The sequence below is a fragment of the Cokeromyces recurvatus genome (assembly GCF_025118155.1).
Source record: "Cokeromyces recurvatus strain NRRL 2243 chromosome Unknown BX663scaffold_6, whole genome shotgun sequence".
NCBI classification, from domain to species: Eukaryota; Fungi; Mucoromycota; class Mucoromycetes; order Mucorales; family Mucoraceae; genus Cokeromyces; species Cokeromyces recurvatus.
The window spans coordinates 325,894-351,496 of NW_026251392.1; the positions used below are offsets into that span (position 1 = coordinate 325,894).

Here is a 25,603-nt window from a genome sequence, read left to right on the forward strand (position 1 = left end):
TTTATCCAATCATATAATCTTTTACTTGATGGATACGATCCATTTTTTTTTTTTTTACATAAATGTACATTTCCCTTTTATTTACCCTGAATATTTTCCCTCCTCCGACATTCCCTTTTAATTTGTTTGTATAATTTATCTATATTTGTTTCTCTTTTCCTAGTCTTGTATGTTGTTTGACTTGGTCGTTTGTAAGAGCCTAGCTTGAATTTACTTATTATTTTAACTGGATTGATTTTTTTTTTTTAGTATAATCCAAATAAATATTAGAATCTTATTTTGACAAGTAATAATTTGAAGTTGACAATGTTACACCATTGATAAAATAAGTCACTATTTGAAACAAAAAGGTAAAACAACAAAAGAGAAGGGAGAACCGTTATATGGATTATTTGAACAGTCAACCTTTCAGCTTATGCATATAATATGTTCTGACTATTTGTTTCATAACCCACAACAGCGGCATTAAATTGATCATGTTTACTATTTCTTTTAATGCTAATAAGTTTTTATGCTATTGATATGTATATTACACTTTGTTACTTGGTAATCTTTATTCTTCTTGAAGCTATTGTTGCTGTTACCATAGATATAAATTCTGGGACACGTAGCACGCATCAATATGAAGATATATCATAATTATAACAACCATAACACCAAAAGCTATTACTACTGTTACAATATATGTCATCCTTCATATTTCTATTATATCTAGTACAATGGCAATTCGAATATGCTGTTTCGTTATGTCAAGCAAATATACTTTATTTTAATAGCAATATCTTTTAATATACTTTATTTTTATCATAAACTTAGTTTTTTTTTCTCAAAGACAACTCTAGTTATCATGTATTTACTACTACTCACTCCACTCACTCCACTCACTCTACTCACTCTAGTATAATCTATTTGTATGTATATTAATAGATTTATGAGGTACAACGAATAGACTATTTAAACTGACATATCTGATGGTAATCCCTTTTTTTTTAAAAAAAAATGTCGGTATAATAATAGTAAGTTATATGTGGCCGTAATTGGAAGAAAATCAAAATTAACTTTTTTTTTTATCAGGGACACTAGTCTTTTTGTTACTTTCCATCTCTATCCTTTGTTATACAGCAACATAGGTATTATGTTGAGTCAATAAGTTGAGGATAATATGCTTTTATAATGCATAATGATACTAATCTTGATTTTGATTCGAATACTCTTTTTAATGTCTAATAAATATGTGATGGTGTGTTATTATTATTATACGATCAAATGCCAGTTTTGGATATGACGTAGAGTTCCTAAACCTGAATAGGTTTCACTTTTTTTTTTACCAGTTTACAAACATGAAAATGGTTTGCTGGGAAATATTTCAAAGTCAGATATGCCTACTAAGATATATTTGTATATAAACGAATGAATGAATGAATGAATCATTCTTCTACCTATAAAACATACTCTTCTTGACTTTATCTTTTTTTTTTTTAATTATTTCTATTTCTTATTTCATTGCTTTCTTAATATTATGTCAGATAACAATAATAATAATAACGTAAGAGGTACTGCAGATCTATCAAAGATTCGCAGTAAATCATATGAATTACCAAGATATAGGAAGGAGGACAAAAAGAGGACAAGTTATACCCATTTTACTCCTATGGCGACAATGCCAAATCAAAATAATATGCCCCGTCCTCATTTTAACCGAATGAATACTACGGGACAATATCAAATGAATCGACAACAGATTCGTCCAAAGGTTTCAAGCAGAACGAATACATCTTCATTTATTGGACCTTCTGCAAAACGAATGTCAATGGCCAGAACGATTTCTTCTTTATCACTTTATAGTAACTTTGCTGGTGAGCACTTGGATGACCATCATCATCATCATCATCGACATTCTAAGCCTAACCTCGATAATAATATGATTGATGAGGAAAAGAGAGATAGCTATGATTCAACAATTCCATCCTCTTCTGTACATAAACATGAAGTATCTTTCATAGATGAAGCACATGTAGAAGATCTTGAAGATACTACTGCACCTAAAGCTTCGGTTGGTAAAGCGATGTTTATGTTCTTGAAAGCATTTATTGGATCTGGTGTTCTCTTTTTACCCAAAGCGTAAGTTTTTTTTTTTTTTTTTTTGATTTAATAATAATAATGATTTGGATTTTTTTTTTTTTTTTTTTTTTTTGCATCATCTCATGTAGGTTTCAAAATGGTGGTTTAGCTTTATCTATCGTTTTAATGGTCGTCATTGCTGTTATTTGCTTATTTGCTTTTTTAAGATTAGTGAATACACAAAAAATAATTGGTGGATCTTATGGTGACATTGGCGGTGTCCTGTATGGACAAATAGTTCGTTTTATTGTCTTGTTTTTCATTTGCATCTCTCAAATTGGTTTTGTTTGTTCTTATTTTATTTTTGTTTCGGGTAATCTTGTTAATGTAGTTGATGTTCTTTCTAATTGTACTGCTCATATTGCTCAAAAGTACTATATTTGGATGCCCTTAATTATTTTGATTCCATTTGCATTAGTTAGACATATTGCTAAATTGTCTTTTACGGCTGTAATTGCGGATATCTTGATTTTGTTTGGTTTGGTCTGTATTATCTATTTTACAGCTGCTCGTTTAAAGGACTTTGGTATTGGTCCAAATGTGGCTGCTGTAAATCCTCGAGACTTTGCCTTAATGATTGGTACTGCCACTTTCTCTTTTGAAGGCATTGGTTTAAGTAAGTTTTTTCTTTTTTCTTTTTTCTTTTTTCTTTTTTCTTTTTTCTTCATCACCTTACTCATTATTTTTTTTTTTATTCTTCAAGTTATTCCAATCGTTGAATCTATGGAGCGACCCGAAAAATTCCCTTTTGTTCTAACGCTAGGTATGATTATTGTCTGTGTAATTTATATCTTGATTGGCACACTTTCATATTTGGCTTATGGTGATACGACTCAATCTGCTGTCATTTATAATTTCCCTTCTGCTAATCGTTTAACAATTACAGTTCAATTGTTATATTCACTTGCTATCTGTCTTACCGCACCCTTGATGCTCTTCCCTGCCTTGAAAATTATTGAAAACGGTCTCTTTTATAAATTTAAATCAAGCGGTAGAGAGAGTCTTGGTATCAAATGGTCCAAGAATGTGTATAGAACCATCTTATGTATCGTTTGTGCTGCTATTGCCTTTGGAATTGGTGGTGATAATTTAGATAAGTTCGTTTCCTTGGTTGGCTCTATCGCTTGTGTTCCCCTTTGCTTTATTTTCCCTGGTATGTTTCATTTAAAGGTCTCTAAGAAGATGCTTGATCATATTTGGGATTATCTACTTATTATCTTTGGTACTGGTATCATGATCTATACTCTCTATGTTAATATCAATTCATGGGTTCATCTTTCTTCTGTTGCTGAACCTGCTACTTCCTACTGCCCTAGTTAAATACATACATACATACATACATATATACATATGTATATGTATATCATACTTTTGTAAAATATATCCCATGTAAATAAGTCACATATACATTTTATAATAATAAAAATTGGTAGTTTTTTTTTTTTTTTTTTATTTTATTTTATAAAATACATAGTACACTGTTTTATTTAATTACAATAATAATACATTTTTTTTTTAATTAATTGTTCTTTTTAGAATCTGAAGCAGTAACAGCTTCAGCATTGTCTGCTCTCTTATTTAAAATATAATGAGTGATTTGTAATCCAACAATACCAGTAATGGCAAGAGTAATGATAAAATGAGCAGCAGCAATATTCTTTAAATTCTTTGTCAATTCAGATACAACATCAGTTTCGGAAATAGTCTGGATTGCTGTATAGAGATAGTATAAATATTACATATACACACACACACATAAATATATATATATCATAAATGAAATAGTATTTTACCAGGCCTAACAGTGGTTGAATGAGTAGAAAGGGCGAAAAGCATTAAAACTATGAAATAAAATAAAACAAAAAATAAAGTCAAATATCTCTTTCCTCATCCTTTATCTATTTGCTCATGTACTTACCCAAAGAAGCACCATCAAATAAAATGTTACCATCTGTCATGTTGGCCAAACCTGCTGCAAATCCAACAGCTGCAATTAACAAGTTAGCAAAAGGAATGTATTTTATAATGTCAGGCGCATTGAGTTGATTAACATAATATTGCTATCAATATACATATTTGTATATATACATAATAGATAGATGAATATTTATATCTTTAACTTTGAATATTAACCAATATATTTACTGAAGCTCTTGTAACTGCATTTGGATATTCATTCAAATTGGCCCAAAGAAAGTAATAATCAAATGCCCAATCTGACCAATAAGTCTATAATTCGACAAGTTAGGTCATGTATACACTATTATTCTTTATCTTTTTTTTTATCAACCTACACCATAAGCAAAAAAACAAGAACAAAGAATTAAAACAACTTTAGCTGATTGCATATGTTCTTTTGCCATTTTGATTGAATGATTTTTAAATAAGCTAAAAAAAAAAAAAAAAAAAAAAATATGTGGATATTAAAAAAAAATAAAGTTTAGGAGGGAATCATTCAGTGGGTTTATATAAGCCACTTTTTATCCAATGAAATCAAATCAAAATAATAAAGACTTTAAATTGATTAATTTTGTCATGCCCCTTAAAATTATCTGTCATAATATCAATCCTTATTTTATTTTATCTTTTTTCTTTCTTTTCTTTCTTTCCTTCTTTATTAATTTTTTTTTTATCTTTCTTGAAATAGTATAAAATAATGAATTCAACTAAAAGATTACCGCGTAATGCAATACCAATACCCACCTCAACAACGTTCCATCATGAGTTATCACCACCTTTAGATGAATTCTTTGTAGTAGGTTCTTTACCTACTGCTTCACCTTCTATTTATAGTGAGTTTAATGTGGTTCTAGATGACGGTACTCTTCAAAAGAGAACTGTCTCCTTATCTACTTTACCTGATGATACAATAGAAGAGGGAATCATCACAGAAAATTCTAACCTGGAACACAAACAATTGAAAAAGTAAAAAAAAAAAAAAAACATTTGCTTGTTCTCTTTATTAATCATTTAATGAATAATGAATATACATGTACATATATTATATGTAGTCGAAAAGATTCAACTACCCCTTTATTGAAAGATCAAAAAAAGAAGTCATACGCAAGTATAGTATCATCTCAATCTGATTCTACCACATCAAATGACTCTTCGTTGTTGTATCAGAATAAGGTTAAATATGATGGTTACAAGTCAGGATTAGTATTATTACTACAAGATAGGTTTATTATATCAATATCAACTCTCTTTGAAAGAATGAAATTAACTTCAAAGCAACGCTTAGTTATGAAATGTAGTTTTGCCTATCTTGTGGGCTCCTTATTTACCTTCATACCTGCTTTGAACGCATGTATTGGCCACAATCATGTCTCAAGTCATCTTGTCGCTACTGCAACTGTTTTCTTTAATCCGGCAAAGACATTAGGAGGTATGGTGGAAGCAACTCTCTTTGGTTGGGGTTATGTTATTTTTGCTTTATTCATTTGCTTTGGATCCATGGTCACGACTGACTATTTTGTGGATCGACATATGCTTACAACTGCGCATGCTATCACTTTATTATTTTGGTTAGTAGCTGCTACTTTTATTATATCATTTTTAAAAGCGCATTGGAATAAACCTCCTGCTGCAACAGGTATATATATATATATATATATACTATTTCTCGTATTATTATTACTTATATATCTCATGTTATAATAAGCATCAAGTTTATGCTTTATCATTCTATCTATTATTGTTGTTCGAGAAGGATCTGCTAATCGAGGAGATTTTGATACAACACGTATTGAACAAATTACAACTGCTGTAGCCACAGGTACAGTAGTGACGATTTCTTGTTGTATTTTATTTTGGCCTACATCAGCAAGTAAAAAACTAAGGTATTATGTAATGAATGATTAGGAGTAGTAAGTAATAACACGAAAAAAAAAATATATGTATACATATAAAAATATATAAATACACATGTATATTTTTATTATTATTATTACTAGACAAGATTTAGAAGCTACATTAATGTCGTACAAATTACTTTTGAAACTTTTAACCAAAACTTTCTTACTCGATGATGATCTTCCAGAATTTAAAGCAAATGATTCCCTCAAATTAGCCATCGATTCCCATCGCGCTAGTTTCATCTCTCTTCAAAAGTCTTTACAGGAAGCAAAATGGGAGGTCCTTTGGAATAGTGACATAAGAGGTTGTACAAAAGAATATGATCATGTTGTGAAAAGTATGCAACGATTAGCGCAATGTATGGAAGGATTAAGAAGTAGTTGTGGTCTTCAATTTGAATTAATGAAATTGACCTCTGTTACCAACAAGCCAAAGGAGGGACAAGAAAGGAGGAGATCATGGAGTATTAAACCAGATCATCATCGTCGTAAATTGGAAAATGAATTAAAGCGTCAAAGGATAGGGGAGGATCGGTCGATGATGACGAAAGAGGAGGATGAAGAAAAAAGAAAGAAAGAAGAAGAAGAGGATTGTTCATTCATTGAGTTTATTCATACAATACGTCAGCCCCTGAAATCACTTGCTTATACCTGTAAACAAACAATCCTTCATCTACAAACCTCCTTTTCTTCTTGTACAACATTATCATCAAAAAAACCGAATGATGAAACCTTAAAGAGTAACCTGGTAAAGGCAATTGCTCTGTTTGAGGTATCTCAAAGACAAGCTGTAAAGAGATTGAACCGTCATCGATCACAACAACAACAACAACAATCACTCAACTACGATGCTTCTCCTAAAGAAGATGCCTTTTTAGTTTACTTTTTCGTATTTAATATGATTGAATTTGCAAGAGAACTCATATCATTAGTTGAATCTGTTCATGCACTTTCATTAGCAAAACAAAAGAAACATTCAATTACATTCTATATAATCAACAAGATAGCTACTCTTATTAAAATAAAAAAGGAAGAAGAAAAGGAAGAAGAAAAGGAAGAAGAAGAAGAAGAGGAGAAGGTGATTGATGGGTTTATTCCTAATGAAAGACACAAGGCAGATACATTACATACACCTATACCGAAAACAAAATGGAGACAGATGGTTTTACGTGTTTGGAGAACATTTTCACTATTTAAACTTCAAAAGGTACGTTATGCAACCAAGGCAACTATAGCAGCTATTTTACTTGCTACACCCGCATTTTTGGAAACAACTGCAAGTTTATTTCGAGAATGGCGTATGGAATGGGCATTGATTACTGTAAGAAGTACTTTTTTTTTTTATTGTTATTGAAATATATATATATAAATATAAATGATGACTTGTATTATTTTGGTTCATTTATATACAGTTGATGGTAGTCATGACACCTACTGTAGGAGGAACAAATTTGATAGCTGTCTATCGTATCTATTCTACTGTTCTAGGATGCTTAGTAGCAATGTGTCTTTATTTATTATTTCCGGATAATATGTATGCTCTCATCTTGTGTACCTGGTTGTTTTCAATACCGAATTTCTGGCTCATCTTACATCATAATAAACATGGGAAATTCGGACAATTCACATTGCTTGCCTATAACCTTGTGATGTTAAACAAGTACAACGATAGAGAGACCCACCAGATAGAGGTGACACATCTTGCCTTACAGAGATGTCTCTCTATCTTGGTTGGTGTGATCTTTGGCTTATTTGCTACTGCTTATGTGTGGCCCTATGAAGCCAGAGTAGAACTTCGTAAGGGGTTATCTGATTTTTTACTTCGATTAGCATGGTTCTATCAACGACTTGTCTCCACTTATTCGAGGAGGAGATCGACAAGAGCGAATGAATCATCATCCAACATGCAACAGCAGACACAGCAGGTCTTTATGGACCTAGAGTTTGGACTTCATCGAACCTTATTTGAACTTCAGGATCTTTTAAAACAGACGCCGAATGAGCCAAGACTGAAAGGCGCATTCCCAGTCGCAACCTATTGTGATATGTTGGCCTCCTGTCAGAATATCACAGATAAATTAGTCGCCATGAGGACAGTGATCTTGAAGGATGCATGGTTTGATGAAGTTCAAGATGCCTTTATCTTACCAGTTTGTCAAGAGAGACGTGAGATGGTAGGGTCGATTTTACTTTATTTTTATTTGTTGGCCTCTGCTGTGCGGCTCAAGACACCTTTACCTCCGTATTTACCACCTGCTAAAAAGGCATGGCAATCATTCATCTTACATTTACGTAAATTACCTGTAGTAAAGTCCAAAAGAGTATTAGACAAGGATCATGTTTACTTGTTTTATTGTGTTTATGTTACAGTATTGGAAGATATTATTAGAGACTTAGATAAGGTAAAAAAGAAAGAAAAAAGGGGGGGAGGGGAAGGGGAAGGGGAGGGTGTAGATTATTTTTTTATATCTATTATGGTATTCTATAGCTTGGTAAAAATATGTCACTATTGTTTGGAACTATTCTACCTTATGATCAATGGGAAGGATTATTTGATATTGAAGAGCAACAGCAAAGGATATCTACTATTACTACTACTACTACTACTCATATTTAAATCTACATAATAATAATAAAATCTATATATATATATATCAATCTTAATTATTTATGATATATTATTCTTCATTCTTTTGTAAGGCAGTAAGAGCATCTTCACGAGGAGGTTCTAAATGTAAAGCAGCCATGGCATCTACAGCAGATAATATTTTAGGTGTCTCCGGATCCATTCTTGGTTCACGAACCATATAATAAATACGAATATCTTCTTTATCACTTAAACTCTTTTCATCATGAATAACAAAATCAAACTTTTGAAACCAATTTAAACAATCTTGACCCCAAACTTCAGCAAATATAGGTAATTGTGCAACATCTGCTTTCTTTAATACATACTTTAATAACGCTCCTCCTTCTCCTCGTCTTCTTGCTGCAGGTAAAACACCAATGAAATTTACAGACAGATGTTGACGTCCTTCTAATATACGTTTTTTCATTTTAGAAAGCTGACGATGGTGAATTAAAGTTGCTCGCTAGAAAAAAAAAAAAAGAATAAGTAGAGTTGTTGTAGTATTTTATATATTTATATATATAAAAAGTCCGCTTTTCTAGATACCATTGTCGCTAAACCGCCTAAACTGCCCCAAAGTCTCCTTTTGCTCATTACATTACCAATGGATAGAATTTCACTATGACCTTCAGACCAAAGTAAAACACCCTGACAACCATTTACTTGAATAGCAAAATCTCTACTATCACTCGCAACTGTTCGAATGAGTACCTTAAAGATATCCTCATAAATATCAAATTTCTTTTTCTGGTCTTTAATTGATCCCGTAACCCAATTTAATAAAACATTATCCGCATAAGCTTCACTTAACGTATGCGCTGCCTCTTTATCAGCCTCTAATAATCATAATAATAACAGTTGGAATGATATAAATATTTAAAGAAGAAGAAAACTTTCCACACACACACACACACACACACACATTCCTTCCATTCTATATGCAAATGCTTATATTTATATATATAAACTTACTTTTGATTATGGGTCGAATAGTAAAGTAAGGTTCTTGAGTATTTACTGTTAAACGTCTACTAAGTCGATTTTCTTTTTTCTGTATGACTTCAAGTCTGTTTTTTGTTGCTGACATAATTCGTGAATATTAAAGGGGCAAAAGAAAAAGAAAAGGAAAGAAAGAAAAAAAAAAGAAAGAAAGAAAAAGACAATGATTTAATTCGAAAAAAAAAAAAAAAAAAAAAAAAAAAAAAATACGACAACCAAACAACAACTCCCCGCAGCCATCTCCGTCGTTCATATTTCCCTATTTTTTAATGAACCGAAAAAAGAAAAAAAAAAAGAGAGAGATTCATTATTATTTCATCATTACTCTTTAAGCATGATAAAGAATTATTATTCGTAGTTAATTTTGAAATAATCTTCTTTTCAAAGCCAAGTAAAAAAAAGAAAAATACATGTATATATATCAATAATCTTTTTTTTTTTATCCCTTGAAGAAAAGAGAAAAATCTATTAACAGTAAACTTTCTAGTCTTTGTTTCATTGAAATAGAAGAGTTTTTTTTTTTATTGAGGAAAGACATACATATATATTTTTTTTTCCTTTTATAACACGCAGATGTAACATAATAAAAATCCTGTAATAAGTTCTGTAACTATAGTGATTTTAATAATAAAACAATAAACAATTTCCTTATCGAGCTTTTTTTTTTTTTTCTTTTTTTATCTTGTGTGGCATTATTTAATTTAAAATTTTCTTAATTTATTAAATGACAACAACAACATTTTTTACATCGAATGAAACAAGTAGCTGGTTGCTATATATTCTTACTGATTCAGCTTTACCAACAGGTGGGTTTGTTGCTTCTTCAGGTTTAGAAGCAAGTTGGCAAGCAGGGTTAGTCAATAATGAAAATTTGGCATCATTTGTCATTTCATCAGCACATAATTATGCATCCAATACAAATTGCTTTGTAAGAGCTGGATTTGAAGCACCTGATCACCAAGATCCAGTTGCTCATCTTGTTGAATCAGATGCTACTTGTGATGCTGTGATGGTCACAAATACAGTAGCAAGACGTGCTTCATTAGCACAAGGAATAGCCATGTTGACCCTTTATTTGAAATGCTTTAAAGAGAAACCTGAGGGAATCTCTAATGAGGAACATGAAAAGAATATACAAATGGTTAAAAAATGGAAAAGTTTAATTCGTGAAGGAAAAGTAGATGGCCATTTTGCAATTTGTTATGGCCTTATTTGTCGCCATTTAAAAGTAGATTTAGGTAATAGTGTATATATGATTAAAATGTATACAAAAAAAAAAGAAAAAAAAAATGATTTAATACTTCTTAATGATGACGACTTAGAAAATACATTTCATTTATGGCTATATCTATTTACGCGTACAATTTATTCCTCAGCAGTAAGATTAAACATTGTTGGACCATATGAAGCGCAAAAACTATTATTAAAAGTAAGGAAACCTATTGAAAAGATTATAAAAGAAACAAGGTATATGACGATCGATGATTGCTGTCAAACAAATCCATTATTAGATGTATGTCAAGGAATGCATGATCGACTTTATTCTAGACTATTTAATAGTTAAAATAAATGTAGATTTCTATATATTCGTACATATATATATATATATATATTTATAGACGTGGATAGACGTTTATATATCTAAACTCTACAGTTTGTAAATGCTATAACCAAGATATCTGTAGCGCCTACTTCAGACAAACGATCCATAATATCACCCTTTTGTTTCTTTTCAATCATAGCTGAAACGGCTACCCATCCTTCATGAGAATCTAATGAAGAAATAGTAGGACCTTGGCGACCAGGTGTAATTTGAACAGCTTGAGCAAGATTAGAACGTTCAACATTATATGTACAAAGGACATATTTACTAGCTGTAATGACACCACGAATACGAGAAGTAATTTTTTCAATCAATTCATTATGTTGGGAGTTCTTATTAGACATTAAAATAGCTTGTGTTCCAAATAATGTGTGAATGTCATGAAGACCAGCTGCACGCATCGTTTCTCCTGATTCAACAAGATCAACTAATAAAAATAAAAGTAAAATAAAATAAATATACACACTCTCTTTCCTCTCTCTATATCTAAATACTTACTAATACCATCAGCAAGGCCTAAAGCACAAGCAGCTTCAACAGAACCAGAAACATAGTTAATCGTCGTCTTTGTCCCTTTAGCCTTATCAATAGGCTCAAATACCTTTCTAGCAACTGCATCAAAACTGGTAACAATTCTTTTACCAGCTAAATCTTCCATCTTTTTAAATGGTCCATTAATTGGGACTTGGACACATAAACGACATTTACCAAAATCAAGCTCCATAATTTCAGTAATCTTGTCCTCTACTTCATTTTCAATAACCATATCTTGTCCTGAGATACCCAAGTCGACATTACCTTCTGCAACATATTTGGGAATGTCAGCGGCAGGTAAAAAGATGAGAGCAATAGGTAAATTGGTACATAAAGCAATGTCTTGACGTGAACGTCTATTGAAATGAATATCTGAACCATTTAATAATTGCATGCATTGTTCATAAAGTCTTCCTTTTTTAGGAATGGCAAATAAAAGTCTATTATCTAAATCTTTGACAAAATCCATTATATTTATTTAAAAAAAATGAAGGGTCAAAAAAAAAAATAAAATAAAATAAAATAAAAGGCTTTTTTTTTTTCGAAAATTATTTTTAAGCTCAATGATGAATAAACAAAACGCCACCAATTGACAAGTTTGACAGAATTTTTTTTTTTATCATCTCTTATTATGACTAAGTAAAAATTTATTATTATGTAATAATTAAATGTTTTGATCTTTGTGAACACACATAGTATCTATTAAATGATACTACTAGATTATCCAGATCAACTTGATAAAATAGTAGGAAAAAAAAAAGAAAGAAAAAGAAAAAGAAAGAAAGAAAGGAAAAGGTGAAAGAAAATGATAAGAAAGTTGATAAATAATCACGACAGCAACTTAGAAGTACCCAGGATTCTCGATAAGAGATGATAGCTTATTATAAAATATAAAACTCAATTCATAGAGATTGGGTGAGTATATTTTAGATCAGGGAAGAGTCCATGATAGAACTATAATGTGATAGAGGAGGTGGTTTAACAGGCAGCAACTGGTTCAATAGAAAGGATATTGGATCAGCAATTGAGAGAAGAAGATATAAATGCTAATGAACGTGTAAGCAATGAATTGAATGAGATTTGGTAAACAATTCGGTAGGATGATAAATAATACGATCGAGGCTGTTCATCCGCCTGGTAGTCACACCTAGACGCCAACGGGGGGGACACTGCTTTGTCCAACAGATGATATAGGTAGCCAACAAAAAAATAGGATTCTATGCCTAGTTTGGGACGGCACACATTCATTAATTTGTTATTAGGAGCATTATGATGATTATCAAGATTGTCTTCCAGAAGCTGATCACGGTATGATTTAAGCATAGAATAATCCATGTTTTCTACATAGGATGTATTTGCAACAAAAAGCACAGTATTTATATTTAAAATCTAAACAAAATGGGGGGGGTTTTCACTTATTATTACAGATGAATATATGCTTTTGAGTTTGGGTCAGTATTCTTCAATTAGGTCAAGAAGAGGAGAGTAATTCGGCATAAATAAAGGTTTATAAATACGGCTTTCAATAGTATCAATTATACATATCGAGAATGAAATATTCTGCAGTTTTTTTATGATAAGGTAAATGCTATAAAGTTCATTCTATTTAGCTTACTATACTATATTATATAGTTAGGGTCAAATACAAAAGATAGTCATTCTATAAAGAATATTTTGAATCGACTTTAACTCTTGGTAAATGCTCATATATATACATGTTTGCATAAAAATTACTAACAATAGCTTATATCTAAATTTAGCATAAAATAAATACTGCAGAAGAAAAGAATAAATCAAAAAGACAAAAAGACAAACCCGTACAGCAAAACTGAATGATGATAAGATTAATGAATATACTGTTTGCTTCAATCTGTCATTAAGAAGGACACAAAAGTTCAAGATCACTGTAGTAATGCCCAAATCACAAAAATTGACAAAACAAGAACAGGTGTAAAGTCTTTTGGGAAAACACAACAAGTATCACAAGAAAAATAAAACTAGATACAATCCCTAGATAAAAACTTTTCTCCCTCCACACTCCCCTTCTGGCAATTTTGATATGTAGGTTATCAGTGTGTGCTCATTAGATTTATTAATAATATAATATATGTTTTAAACATAATGGTTCCTACTATTATAAAAGACAAAAAGAAGATATTGTAGAGCTTTGCCGAAAACAATAACAGATGTATATATTTACTCTATTTATATACACGTAAGGATTTATGAATGTATCTAGTTATTTTTATAAAATAATATATATATCATATATAATAAATATATTATCAAAGAGAAAGAAGGTATTCTAGTCTAAATTATGACTACTACTTAATAACTTCATAACTAATTCAAACATGAATACAGCAGACGCATTTGTTGGAAATGCACGTAAAAATGAAGGCAAAAAACCTAATAAAAGAAAAAAAAAAGGAGGGGAGGGAGGGTCAATTCATTGATTACCTAATGTATGTATGTGATTTATAATAACCTCTGTAAAAACCTTTAAAGCCTTCAGTCTGATAAACAAATTTAGCAACAGAAGTAGGGGTTGGAAACGTTTTTGGTGAAATATCAGGTTGTGTCATATAACGATTTTTAATCATATCTTATTAAAAATAGGCAGAAGAAGAGTATGAGTCATTTCATATTTTGACTAGTTAAAATGTTACCTGCAGGGAATGCGCCAATCCAAAAAGCAGTTGCACTTAAACCACCAGCAATAAATGTAATTGTGCCTTCTTTTAAGTTTGTCTTTTTTAGCTCTCTAGTAAATACTTCATAAGAACTCCAAAATACAAAAAACCAGCTTCTAAATAACATAGTTGGTAATAAGCCTTGCCATAGTCCAAACAAGCCATTGTTTCGAATCTTGAAAAAAAATAAAATAAATATATAAATATATGTATATATTAGATACAGTCTTTATTCTTCGTTGTATATGTGATATTTTACTAGTTGCTTAGCACAATCGATAGGACCTTTGTATATTCTTGAACTGATATCATATTGTACTTGAAGTCTTGCTTTTATTTGCTCTATAGGGGTTGCTACAAATGATACTGTAATACCACCCGATAATCCAGCCAAACCATGCTGATATATACTTAGAGGTTTATCTCCATTCCAAGACTGTTGTATCATCCGAGCATTATGAAGTGTACCTAACCTGATAATCAATAGATTTAAACTTTATAACAGCCTTTGATATATAAGATAACAACATACATTATACTATCCATAAACATCCAACCAATTAAAGGAGGTGTTGCACCTTTATATAATGCAGTAGGCCCTTCTTGTCTAATTGTTTTTAATAGACAATCTAAAGGACCTTTAAACTTTCCATCTAATCTACTTGTTGTTTGCATACGCACCTTGACAGTATCTTTGTTTATTCGTTTATAAATAGATTAGTATTAAATATAATCGTATTTTACTATACTAATTTACCAAATGGATGGCCTACTGCTAATTTTGTTATACCAGAAGCCATACCAGCAGCAAATCCTCTAATTCTATTCTGTAATGATTTATCTGTAAGTTCTGGATCAGCAGCACTAAGTTCTATTTCAAAGAAAGATTAACTAAAACACTTGTAAAATCAAGTAGAAATACAAACCCTTTGTTGATAGCATCTATATAATATATCTTGTTGTTGTATATAATAAATAAAGAAGAAGAAAAAGAAGAAAAAAAAATAGAATGTAAGTTTTTGTTGGATTTACTACTACTATTACTACTACTATTAATTACTACTACTGCTGCTATTATAAATGCAATAATTTAAACTCCGTTATTAAATAAATCTAAAAAGTCACGATAAATTCGAAATGATTATTGGATGAAATTGTTTTTTATATTATTTAGTAATAAAGACTCATCAAGTAAAATAGATATGCATTTAAACTTATTAAATTATGACATAAGGAAAAGGAAAGAAAAAAGAATTAAATAAGATATTATGTAATACTAAAAGATAGAATGAATGACTTAACAAGAAGAAAAAAGGAGGAGAAGGGGGGAAAGGGACAGAAGGAAGGAGAGGAAAGGAGAGGAGATTATTATAGTATGTTATGCAAAAGGATCTTATTGATTGGTCTTTCTCTTCTCACACGACAGGTCATAAAAAAATTGCCCTTTTGGCAATATTTAACATTTTTTCTTTTTCTTTTTCTTTTTTCCCTTCTTCTTTTTCACTTTATTATTATCATGTCTCAGGAAACAGCAACAATTGATCCAGAACATACAACAACAACATATCAAAATTATTTTACAACTGCTTCTAATCATTCAAATAACACAAAAAAAAGAGAAGAATCAATTCGACCTTGCATTCACTGTCAAAAAGTAAAATAAATCTTTGTTCATTTTTCAATTAGTTTCATTTGTTTTGGAATTGACTTTTTTTTTTTAATTTAATTTAATTAGGCACTCTTAACTTGTGATGAAGGTAAAGATTATTAAAAAGATTATTATACTTATTTAGTTTAATTTTCTCACGATATTTTTACATATGCATTCGCATAGGTCGACCTTGTCAAGGATGTATTAAAAGAGATTTATCAACAACTTGCTTTGATGGAATACGTAAAAAACCAAAAATAAACTATACAACAACAGCTAATAACAGTAAATGTAAATGAGTATATTGTTTATCCTATAATGATTAATTTTCATTTTTATATAATAGTTTTTTCTACTATAAATCCTCCATTTACACCAGCAGAAGATCAATCTATTACTGGTAAATTATTATCATCTATAGACACACTCATATACACACACTTACCCCACAAATAAATAATAGAAAACTCAAACTTTATTTATAATGACGACACTTCTCAGTTGTTTAATTTTTCATTAACAGATTTCGGTTTTGGTTCTGAAACTACTGGACTCGAATATGGTATTTTAGGAAATATGTTAACTACTGATTTATCTATGTTAAATCCAAGTAAATCAGTCAATAATTCATTCCAAACCTTTTCTACATTATTTCCATTTAATAATGATTCTATGCAACAACAAGTTCAATCAATACAATACTATTCTTCTACTCCTCTATTATCGCCTATGTCTACTACTGCTACTACTATTACCACTACTACTAATAACACTAATACCGATACCAATACCAATACCAATACCAATATCAGTACAACTACTAATACCAGTACCAATACCAATACCAATACCAGTACTACTACTACTACTACTACTAATACTGATACTACTAATATTGATAATAATAATAATAATTATAGTAACAATAATAAACGAAATAGTACATCTTCAACAAACACAAGTGCATCAACAAAATTAACGACCAATTCAAAAAGAAAGGGTAATTATGGAAATACACCAGAAGCAGTCTATAGTAGTGTAAAAAAGCCATTTAATTATGCAGAAGGTTTCCATTACCTTATTCAATATGTAACTGAAAAAATGAATAGAGAAGATTTAATGCGAATCAGTCGTGCCTTATCTATGTTTCGTCCTTCGTTTTTATCACTTATCATGAATTTAACAGAAGAGGATTTAGTGTTTATGGAAAGATGCTTTCAACGTACTTTATTAGAATATGAAAAATTAATTAGCTTTTCTGGTACACCTACTGTTATCTGGAGAAGAACAGGAGAAATTTGCTTAGTTGGTAAAGAGTTTTCTCTTTTGACTCAATGGACACGAGATATGCTATTAAATAAAAAGACATATATTTATGAGGTTAGTAGTAGTAGTAATAGTAATAGTAGTAGTATATACATATAGAATACATTATTATAAATTGATTTATTCACATACACATCTATATATACATATATATCGCAGTTAATGGAAAATGAATCCGCAGTAGAATATTGGGAAAATTTTTCTATCCATGCATTTAATAACAATACTGATAAAGCTTGTAGTTATTCTTGTATCTTACTTACGCCGCAACAAAAACCAGTACCTTGCACATTTTGTTTTACAATTAAACGTGACATATTTGATTTACCAAGTGTTATCATTGGCAATGTAAGTAAAATCTCTTGATATAATTCATATTGTACCTAACTTTTGATTGTAATTTATAGTTTTTACCTATTCTTAGCTAATAATCTGTTATATGCATATCATATATGACTCTATTCTTTTCATTTCATTATATATATTGTATCACCATTCTTTTTTATTTTTTATTTTTGTAATATATACAACTGCTGATAACCTCCTTATATACATATAAATATATGTATATATATATATATATATCATTCAATAAGAGCCGTAATAGCACCAACCTCTAGATTAACTAAATCGTGAAATACTTCAAATATTATGTCTAATGAATCCTTTACATTATAATAAAGAATTCCTTTTAATATCATTTCATTTAGAAATAATTAAATAAAAAATGAAGCTTTATAATCATAAGATATCCTTATTTGTAAGTCATACATATTATATATGCATCTATAATGTTGAATATTGTTATGTAATAATATCTCGAAGGATGATAATAATAATAATAGTAGCTTATAAATAATTGGTATTATTGTTATAGCTGGAATATTCACTGTGAATTAATATTGACGCATTGCTTACTCCAAAGATAATAACTGATTATATTTCTGGTAACAGCGACAGCTCAGGAACAAAAGGAATAAAAATTATTTCTTATTGCATGCAGACATGATTCGAAGACATGATTCTTTATTATACCAGTATTTGCTTATTTCTATTAATATCATTTACCTTGTAAAAAAAAAAACGTATAAATAGCCCCTGACATTTTTCTTTTCCCATACCATGTTTTCTTTGTATTATTTGTTTTTCATAGAACTGTAAAGATTTTTTTCTTTTCTTTATTTCTCTTTCGTTATCTTTTTGCACTCAAAACAAATTGGACTAAATAAATATATATTCCTTTATCTATAGTTACTAATTGAATCCATTTATTATCACAATGTTATGATTATGACGATTGTTATCATTCGTGCTGGTTTTATTTGTATAGTATCTATCATAATGACCGATAGTATCAGAGTGATTATATTTATATCATTAGATGCAGGCGCTGGCATGTGAAGGCTGGATTTAGCCGTGACAATAATAATAAGATGATAGCTTGTATCAGTAACACTATTGCTATTATTATTGTTCTACTGTTGTTGTTGTTTGTATGAGCATGACAATAGGAATTCAGTATGTACATTAATTCGTTTAAAAAAGATGCATCCTAAATAATTTAATACATATTTATACAAAAGGGGAATCATTCAAGATTAATTATCGCATTAGCCAATTCTATCCTTGCAAATTAAATGGATTGAAATCACATGCATAATTCGTATATTTCTTAGTTTCATCTATTATAAGGAAATAGATCTACAAACTGCTATTTAATCTTGTAAGATATAACATGAATAATTGTCAATAATAACACTGGTAAACTATGATAGCATTTTGTTTCATTGAAAAAGTGCAGATGAGTAGAACTATAAATATAGCATTCATGAAAATGATCAAAGAAATGTAATCATTAATTTAAACAGTGTAATGGAAACAGATTATAAGCAGTTTTATTATGGCTGCATTATTTGACTTTCACTAAAATCTCAAAATAAATTACATTTATTATTCGATCGCATTCTTTTAATATTATTTGTTGTATAAAATTTTTTTTTAAAAAAAAAAACAATTAAAAAATAAGAAAAAAGATTTAATAAAATGAATTAAGCGAATTGACACAATTAAAAGTATAACAAAAAAAATAACCTGTACCAAATCGTTATAGTACTATAAACAATTTTAATAATAAATACTGAACTATAGATGACGTCACTACAATAACGCAATCTGATTGGTCAGTTTTTTTCAAAGCTGATTATAAATATGTCAGATTTCTCAATCTCAGGAAGTGATTCAATGACGGAGTGGTTAACGTGCCAGGTTTAGGCCCTGGTCTCTTCGGAGGCGTGAGTTCGAACCTCACTTGAATCACATTTTTTTCTCTCGGAGTTCTATTTTGTGTAACGTTAGTTTCAGATTTTGTTATCTGTTTTTTTTTAAGGAACATCATTATAGGTGTTGTGTTGCGGGCAATTCTATAATAATCAGTCAATGTCTACTCAGTTGTGTTATCTGTTTCAGATGATCTTTTTTTTTTTTTTTATGAATACAGTTGTCATCAACAGGTTAATAAATTAAATATTATTTTCTTTTAACAAACATTTATTATTATACCAAATAGTTGTGGCACTGCTATATGATTACAAGAAGTTTAATAAAAGTTGTTATCACATGTAAATAGTAGCAAATAATGATAGTCCCTTTTTATTTTGTTGTCAATAAGTAATGTTATAAAAGATTGTAATAGAGTTAACTATCCCTCCCCTCCCACTTTTCTTCTTCTTTTGTTTGCATTTATTTATCATATATTCTTTTCTCTCAGTAGTAATAAAGTCATAGAATATCTATAATGGAAAGATATTGTTACACGTGCATGAACATTTAAATATCATTCTTCCTTTTTGATAAGCAATAAAAATAGTCTTTAATAATAAGAAGTCATAATAATATCTTTTAATAAGATACTACTACTACTATTATTATTACTTTAATATATTATTTCAATATTATAGAGTCTTTTATGATAGTGATAATAATAATAAAAAAAAAGTGAGTTTTAATCAGATGCAAAAAATATTGTTTTGTTTCATTCTATTTTTATTAATAAATTAATCAAACCATGACAAACTATGTACACGATATCACATCAATAGTATAATATTTTATTACAAGGAGAAGGATAATTGGTCAACATGATAACAGCAAATTTGGAAAAATTGTTTATATAATCTATTTTCTTTTCTTATTAGTTACTATTATGAATCCGATTTAATATTTTTTTTTTTTTTTTTTCAGACGGAGGTACAAGAAAAAGATGTATTTCTGTCAAAATACAAGTTACACTTAATTTTATTATTTTACCTTTATTTATGAAGAATGAAGACTCATATTTGGATAACCGTCATTAAAAGACAAGAACGATAAAAAAAATTGTTCCTGATTTATTTATTTTTTTTTATTTTTACTTTATTATTTTGCTAAGTGAATGAATAGTAGTAGTTACTTACAATAAAGATCTCCGTCGGAAAAAAATATACTATAAACAGTATCAAATAATAAATTAAAAAAAAAGTTTTTTTTTGGGATACATCTTTCTGTATTTTCCTTTTCCTTTCCCTTTTTTTCCCTTAAGCAAAACAAAGCCAAAAAAAAAAGGAAACGAAAAGAATTGTGAACAAAAAATAAGCATTTCTCTCCTTCCCCTCTTTCTTCTTTTTCTTTCCTTTTTGACACAAAATGGCGATCACTACATCTATCAATACTTTTTATTCAATTTCTCGTAAAATTCATCGTAGCACGAATAAACATGTTCTAAAGTCAAAAGTATTAAGCAAAAGACAAAAAACTGATTTGAATAATGAATCAAACAATTCTTCTACAAATTCATATAATTATAATAAGGAAAATCAATCTAATTTATCAAGTGATACTGTAAGCCCACCTATTACTAAACCAGTCTATTCATCAGAAGGTTATAGTAATGCTGCAGATAAACGGTCTAATTTAATAACAGAATCTAATCAACTTTTTACTACCTTTGAAGATAATCAAACTAAACCTACAGATAAACCTTCAAGAGATATTAGTATGCTAAAGAGTGTTTTTACTTCCTCAAAAGTTCATCAAGATCCTACTACTTTAATAGACAATCTACAAACTATATCGAATAATCCCGTTACTTCTTCAGATATAAAGACAAAGAAGAGAGATACTACTGAACAATTTTCAAAAGCAGATGAAAAAATCACTGCAATGACTGAAAATTTTGTTGCAACGACCAACAGTGATGCTGCAACTGCTAAGCAACAAAGCACGATTACCAATTGGGATCCTATAACTACAACAAATCAAGCTCCCACTACTACAGAAAATCAAGATATAACTACTGATAAAGAGATAATTCCTGCCACTTCAGACACTATAATCACTACTGAAAAACCTACAACCACTGAGGAGCCTAAAACTACTGAAAAACCTACAACTACTGAGGAGCCTAAAACTACCGAAAAGCCTGCAACTACTGAAAAGCCTACAACTACTGAAGAGCCTACAACTACTGAAGAGCCTACAACTACTGAAAAGCCTGCAACTACCGAGAAGCCTGCAACTACCGAAAAGCCTGCAACTACTGAGGAGCCTACAACTACTAAAGAAACTACTACTACGACTACAACTGTGGATCATACAACTACTGAAAAACCAACAACTACCGAGAAGCCTACAACTACAGAAAAGCCCTCAACTTCTACTACCACCACCACTACTACTACCACCACTACTACCACCACCACCACCACCACCACCACTACTACTACTACTACTAGCCGTTCAATTATAGCTTCTAGTTCTTCCTCTATTGTATCTTCTACTACTCTCTCATCATCAGTTGCTAGTCAAAGTCTTATTTTCCCTACTATAAGTAGTAGTTCATCAAATATTTTTGTTTCTCCTACGAGTACCCTTATTCCTTCCTTATCTTTATCTAGTAGTAATTCTTTGCCTATAGTTTCATCTACTATAAGCCAAACAGGAACAACATCTCTTAGTATGTTACCCTTTGCTACTTCTTCCCAAGCATCACCTACAAGTAGTCTTAGTAAGGAGAAAGAAAAAAAAATTTTTTATTTTTATTTTTTATTATAACAAATGAAATTAATTGATATATTATACATGTTTAGATATTAATAATAATGCTGCTAGATCTTCTTCTACAAATAAAGGTGCTATTATTGGTGGTGTTGTAGGTGGTGTTGGTGGTGCTGCAGTTTTAGGTAAGGAATATAAATATATATATTTATAAATGAATAGAGCTCTTCTCTCTCTCTCCCCTAATTCTAATTCTAATCCTAATCTTATTTTTTTTTCATGTAACGTATAATACGTTGTTAGCTGCCTTATTCTTCTTCTTATATAGAAGAACTAGATATAAGCATCAAATGCAAAAAAGTAACAATGATATGTATCAATTTTCTCCAGAAAATACAACCCCCTCTAATTGGAGAAGCACAACTTCTACTGATGCTCGTGCTTTCGTACCACCAGCTGCTGCTGCAGCAGCTGCTACTACTACTCCCACAACAAATGTCATGTCACCTTACACAGATGATTATGGCTCACCTCAACCAGCTACTGATGATGGCTATTATTATCCACCTGCCCCAGCTGGTACTGGTTATCAAGAAGATGTCGATTATTATAATAATGCGGGTTATTATAACGGACATGGTGAAGGAGTAAGCCATGTAGGTAGTGATCAATATGGTGATCATATTTATTTCAATGAAGGATATGCTACAGATGCTGCTGTTGGCGTTCCTGGCATGGCTCTTGGTGGTGACAGCTATAAGACATCTATCGCAGGCGGTGAAAAGACATTTATACCATCAATGGACGGTAATGATTCTCATCATGTCTTTAGTAAGCCTGATGCTAGAGAATAAATGAATGAACACATATCTATTTCTTTTTCCTTTTTATTATTATCGATATTAAATAATATCTTTTTTTTTTCATCCCTTTCCTTTACTCTTATAATGTATAATAATATATTAAAAAAAATAATAATAATAATAATAAAATTCACTATTAATTTTTATGATAATTTTTTTATTAATTTACCAAATTGAAAGCTTCCCAAAAAGAAAAAAACTCCTTCCAAAAGGATATTTTTTTTGTAAACTTTTCAAAAAAGTCAAAATGGTATTTAACGGTAACGACGGAGAGAGAGGGTGTTGCGGCGCTTCCAAGTGGCACGACGACCAGAACCCTTGGTGTTGTTGAAACGATGACCCTTGGCATGACCACGAGACTTCTTACCAATGGCAGTGAGACCACGAGCTTCACGGTGCTTGTGAACAGGGTTGACGATCCAGTTAATACGAGGATCACGACGAATAGCCTTGTGAGAGGGGTCAACAAGGATAACTTCATAGTACTTGTAGGTGGCATCTTGGTTAACCCAGTAAGAGTTCAAGACACGCAAGTTAGCACACTTACGACCAACACGTTCTTCAGCAGTGCTTCTAAGGGAACGTTGATACTTGAGTTGGCTAACACCTTCATTGACGGGCTTACCATAGGTAGCACCCTTAGGAACAGGTCTCTTACGACCACCACGACGAACACGGATACGGTAGATAACATAACCTTGCTTGGCCTTATAACCCAAACGACGTGCCTTATCGGGACGAGAGGGGCGAGAAGCACGGTGAATGACATTCAATTGTCTGTATTCCCAACATCTAACACGAAGCAAGAAACGGGAAACATCAGATTGCTTCTTTCTGGCAAGTTCCTCGAGATACTTGTAAGCTATTTAAAAATAAAAAAAAATCGATTTAATTTCAACTTTAATTTTTTGATCAACATTGCAAATTCCATATTGATTTTACCACCCATGACTATAAATGATCAAAGTCAACATAATAGAGAAAATAAATAATAATAAAAGAGAATAATTAGATTAACATCATAACGATTATTATTCGCACGTTTTAATTGAAAGAGTAAAGAAAATTTGAATCAAAGTCGCATCGATCAACATTTTTAATTCGAATCTGAATTTTTAATATTTATCTGTCCAAAATTTGTTATCATCCATCTGCAATTATCATCCATCATCACTGTAAATTCATTCCATCTATTTCTTAACTCTTTCAATATAAAATGAGTGCTTTGTAATGATCTTACCTAAAAGATATAATTAAAGAGGAGGCACTATCTACATGGCAACATAATAGCTTTAAAGTAGATTCCTTTTACAAGTTCTCCTGCCGCCGCCTGTGCTGTCGGAGCTAAAAAAAATTCAAATTGCTGGTGCTGGTGCTGTAGTCAACTATTATGGTTGAACCTTTTTTTTTTTTTTTTTCACAAGTCGATTATAAATAGAGATTCAATTACATGTCATTTCTTCTACAATGACCTTTTATTTAATTGGATCTGTAAAGATATGTTCAAAAGCCCAAGATAATAAATATAAACGATATTGTATACAAGTCTAAATCTATAAATAAGAATCATAGTTGGGTATTTCACTTGCTAGTAAAAAAAAATATATATATATACAAATATATTATATTCAAAAAGTCTATTTGTCCCAACTTCTTTGCTTATTATAAATTGGGAGAAAGGAGGTTTATTATAGTCTTTGGAACATTCTACAATGACTATGATTATTATTGTCAGTATACTATTTCGCTTTATTATTATTATTATTATTATTATTATTATTATTATTATTATTATTATTATTATTATTATTATTATTATTATTATTATTATTCTTTTCTGTGTTCTGGTGCTTTTTTATCCACGTTCTCAAAAAGCTTATTGCTTGAAATTAATTGCTTGTTTAATGAGAAAATAACATTCAAAAAATCACAGCTAATCTTCTTCCAATTGGGCGAATGTTGCTTTCCATAAGATTTATATTATTATGTATAAAGTTTTATGTTCTTTTTCGTTAGAAATATTATTACACCAACCTGGTCCCTCCCCCCTTTTTTTTCCCCTCTCCCTAAAAATGCTTCTATAATCTTTGTGATGATATACCTTTAAATGACTAATTTTCTTATAACAGCAAAGACATTGACAAGTCTTTCTAGTCATTTGAGTAAATAGCATAATAGCGTTACTTATTATATAGCTCCCTAATATTCACACTTCCTTTTATCTATAGTTTAAAGGCATCGCTGAAGAATTAAAAGACAAAACCCTTTTTATTTTTTTGAATATAGGCACTTGTTG

The 25,603-nt window shown here is 30.3% G+C and overlaps 10 protein-coding genes and 1 non-coding gene across 11 annotated transcripts; 7 read left to right on the plus strand and 4 right to left on the minus strand.

Moving 5' to 3' along the window:
- The first annotated feature begins 1,451 nt into the window (after positions 1-1,451).
- Positions 1,452-3,523, plus strand: BX663DRAFT_501446 (transmembrane amino acid transporter protein-domain-containing protein). The gene is made up of 3 exons (XM_051526483.1): positions 1,452-2,121; positions 2,211-2,737; positions 2,825-3,523. The coding sequence occupies exons 1-3, from the start codon at positions 1,520-1,522 to the stop codon at positions 3,439-3,441; spliced, it is 1,746 nt and encodes a 581-aa protein (XP_051385023.1). The 5' UTR covers positions 1,452-1,519; the 3' UTR covers positions 3,442-3,523.
- Positions 3,524-3,569: 46 nt separating this feature from the next.
- Positions 3,570-4,523, minus strand: BX663DRAFT_501452 (ER membrane protein SH3). Its single transcript, XM_051526484.1, has 5 exons — positions 4,416-4,523; positions 4,267-4,350; positions 4,040-4,181; positions 3,915-3,962; positions 3,570-3,834 (listed from the first exon to the last, which is right to left on the minus strand). Exons 1-5 carry the CDS (start codon positions 4,482-4,484, stop codon positions 3,641-3,643), a joined length of 537 nt encoding a protein of 178 aa, XP_051385024.1. The 5' UTR covers positions 4,485-4,523; the 3' UTR covers positions 3,570-3,640.
- Positions 4,524-4,777: 254 nt separating this feature from the next.
- On the plus strand, positions 4,778-8,595 carry BX663DRAFT_549895 (Fusaric acid resistance protein-like-domain-containing protein; the record flags this gene model as incomplete). The annotated part of the gene is made up of 6 exons (XM_051531178.1): positions 4,778-5,046; positions 5,133-5,716; positions 5,786-5,963; positions 6,078-7,299; positions 7,391-8,380; positions 8,467-8,595. 6 exons carry the CDS (start codon positions 4,778-4,780, stop codon positions 8,593-8,595), a joined length of 3,372 nt encoding a protein of 1,123 aa, XP_051385025.1.
- Positions 8,596-8,626: 31 nt separating this feature from the next.
- On the minus strand, positions 8,627-9,500 carry BX663DRAFT_308772 (uncharacterized protein). The gene has a single exon (XM_051522060.1). It carries the CDS (start codon positions 9,032-9,034, stop codon positions 8,657-8,659), a length of 378 nt encoding a protein of 125 aa, XP_051385026.1. The 5' UTR covers positions 9,035-9,500; the 3' UTR covers positions 8,627-8,656.
- Positions 9,501-10,330: 830 nt separating this feature from the next.
- BX663DRAFT_549897 (uncharacterized protein) lies at positions 10,331-11,170 on the plus strand (the record flags this gene model as incomplete). The annotated part of the gene is made up of 2 exons (XM_051531179.1): positions 10,331-10,844; positions 10,929-11,170. 2 exons carry the CDS (start codon positions 10,331-10,333, stop codon positions 11,168-11,170), a joined length of 756 nt encoding a protein of 251 aa, XP_051385027.1.
- A 77-nt stretch (positions 11,171-11,247) lies between these two features.
- BX663DRAFT_430759 (uncharacterized protein) lies at positions 11,248-15,236 on the minus strand (the record flags this gene model as incomplete). Its single annotated transcript, XM_051522822.1, has 7 exons — positions 11,248-11,636; positions 11,708-12,183; positions 14,098-14,152; positions 14,232-14,348; positions 14,413-14,577; positions 14,994-15,128; positions 15,194-15,236. The coding sequence occupies 7 exons, from the start codon at positions 15,234-15,236 to the stop codon at positions 11,248-11,250; spliced, it is 1,380 nt and encodes a 459-aa protein (XP_051385028.1).
- A 655-nt stretch (positions 15,237-15,891) lies between these two features.
- Positions 15,892-16,610, plus strand: BX663DRAFT_501500 (uncharacterized protein). The gene is made up of 4 exons (XM_051526485.1): positions 15,892-16,090; positions 16,172-16,193; positions 16,271-16,487; positions 16,551-16,610. The coding sequence occupies exons 1-3, from the start codon at positions 15,953-15,955 to the stop codon at positions 16,384-16,386; spliced, it is 276 nt and encodes a 91-aa protein (XP_051385029.1). The 5' UTR covers positions 15,892-15,952; the 3' UTR covers positions 16,387-16,487; positions 16,551-16,610.
- Positions 16,611-16,816: 206 nt separating this feature from the next.
- Positions 16,817-17,779, plus strand: BX663DRAFT_430673 (uncharacterized protein; the record flags this gene model as incomplete). The annotated part of the gene is made up of 2 exons (XM_051522816.1): positions 16,817-17,467; positions 17,573-17,779. The coding sequence occupies 2 exons, from the start codon at positions 16,817-16,819 to the stop codon at positions 17,777-17,779; spliced, it is 858 nt and encodes a 285-aa protein (XP_051385030.1).
- Positions 17,780-19,648: 1,869 nt separating this feature from the next.
- Positions 19,649-19,729, plus strand: BX663DRAFT_t46. Its single transcript has one exon. It is a non-coding gene; the product is annotated as a tRNA-Leu (tRNA).
- Positions 19,730-21,094: 1,365 nt separating this feature from the next.
- Positions 21,095-23,298, plus strand: BX663DRAFT_484378 (uncharacterized protein; the record flags this gene model as incomplete). The annotated part of the gene is made up of 3 exons (XM_051524550.1): positions 21,095-22,454; positions 22,537-22,629; positions 22,835-23,298. 3 exons carry the CDS (start codon positions 21,095-21,097, stop codon positions 23,296-23,298), a joined length of 1,917 nt encoding a protein of 638 aa, XP_051385031.1.
- A 263-nt stretch (positions 23,299-23,561) lies between these two features.
- Positions 23,562-24,256, minus strand: BX663DRAFT_549902 (60S ribosomal protein L15; the record flags this gene model as incomplete). Its single annotated transcript, XM_051531180.1, has 2 exons — positions 23,562-24,169; positions 24,250-24,256. The coding sequence occupies 2 exons, from the start codon at positions 24,254-24,256 to the stop codon at positions 23,562-23,564; spliced, it is 615 nt and encodes a 204-aa protein (XP_051385032.1).
- Positions 24,257-25,603: the final 1,347 nt, after the last annotated feature.

Coding starts and splice junctions, on each gene's coding strand:
- BX663DRAFT_501446 (XM_051526483.1), top strand. CDS start 1,520: ATGTCAGATAACAATAATAATAATAACGTAAGAGGTACTGCAGATCTA. Junction 2,122..2,210: donor GTTCTCTTTTTACCCAAAGC/GTAAGTTTTTTT, acceptor CATCTCATGTAG/GTTTCAAAATGGTGGTTTAG. Junction 2,738..2,824: donor TTTTGAAGGCATTGGTTTAA/GTAAGTTTTTTC, acceptor TTATTCTTCAAG/TTATTCCAATCGTTGAATCT.
- BX663DRAFT_501452 (XM_051526484.1), bottom strand. CDS start 4,484: ATGGCAAAAGAACATATGCAATCAGCTAAAGTTGTTTTAATTCTTTGT. Junction 4,182..4,266: donor ATGCAGTTACAAGAGCTTCA/GTAAATATATTG, acceptor GTATATTGATAG/CAATATTATGTTAATCAACT. Junction 3,835..3,914: donor TTCAACCACTGTTAGGCCTG/GTAAAATACTAT, acceptor ATCTCTATACAG/CAATCCAGACTATTTCCGAA.
- BX663DRAFT_308772 (XM_051522060.1), bottom strand. CDS start 9,034: ATGAAAAAACGTATATTAGAAGGACGTCAACATCTGTCTGTAAATTTC.
- BX663DRAFT_501500 (XM_051526485.1), top strand. CDS start 15,953: ATGTCTCAGGAAACAGCAACAATTGATCCAGAACATACAACAACAACA. Junction 16,091..16,171: donor CTTGCATTCACTGTCAAAAA/GTAAAATAAATC, acceptor TAATTTAATTAG/GCACTCTTAACTTGTGATGA. Junction 16,194..16,270: donor ACTCTTAACTTGTGATGAAG/GTAAAGATTATT, acceptor GCATTCGCATAG/GTCGACCTTGTCAAGGATGT.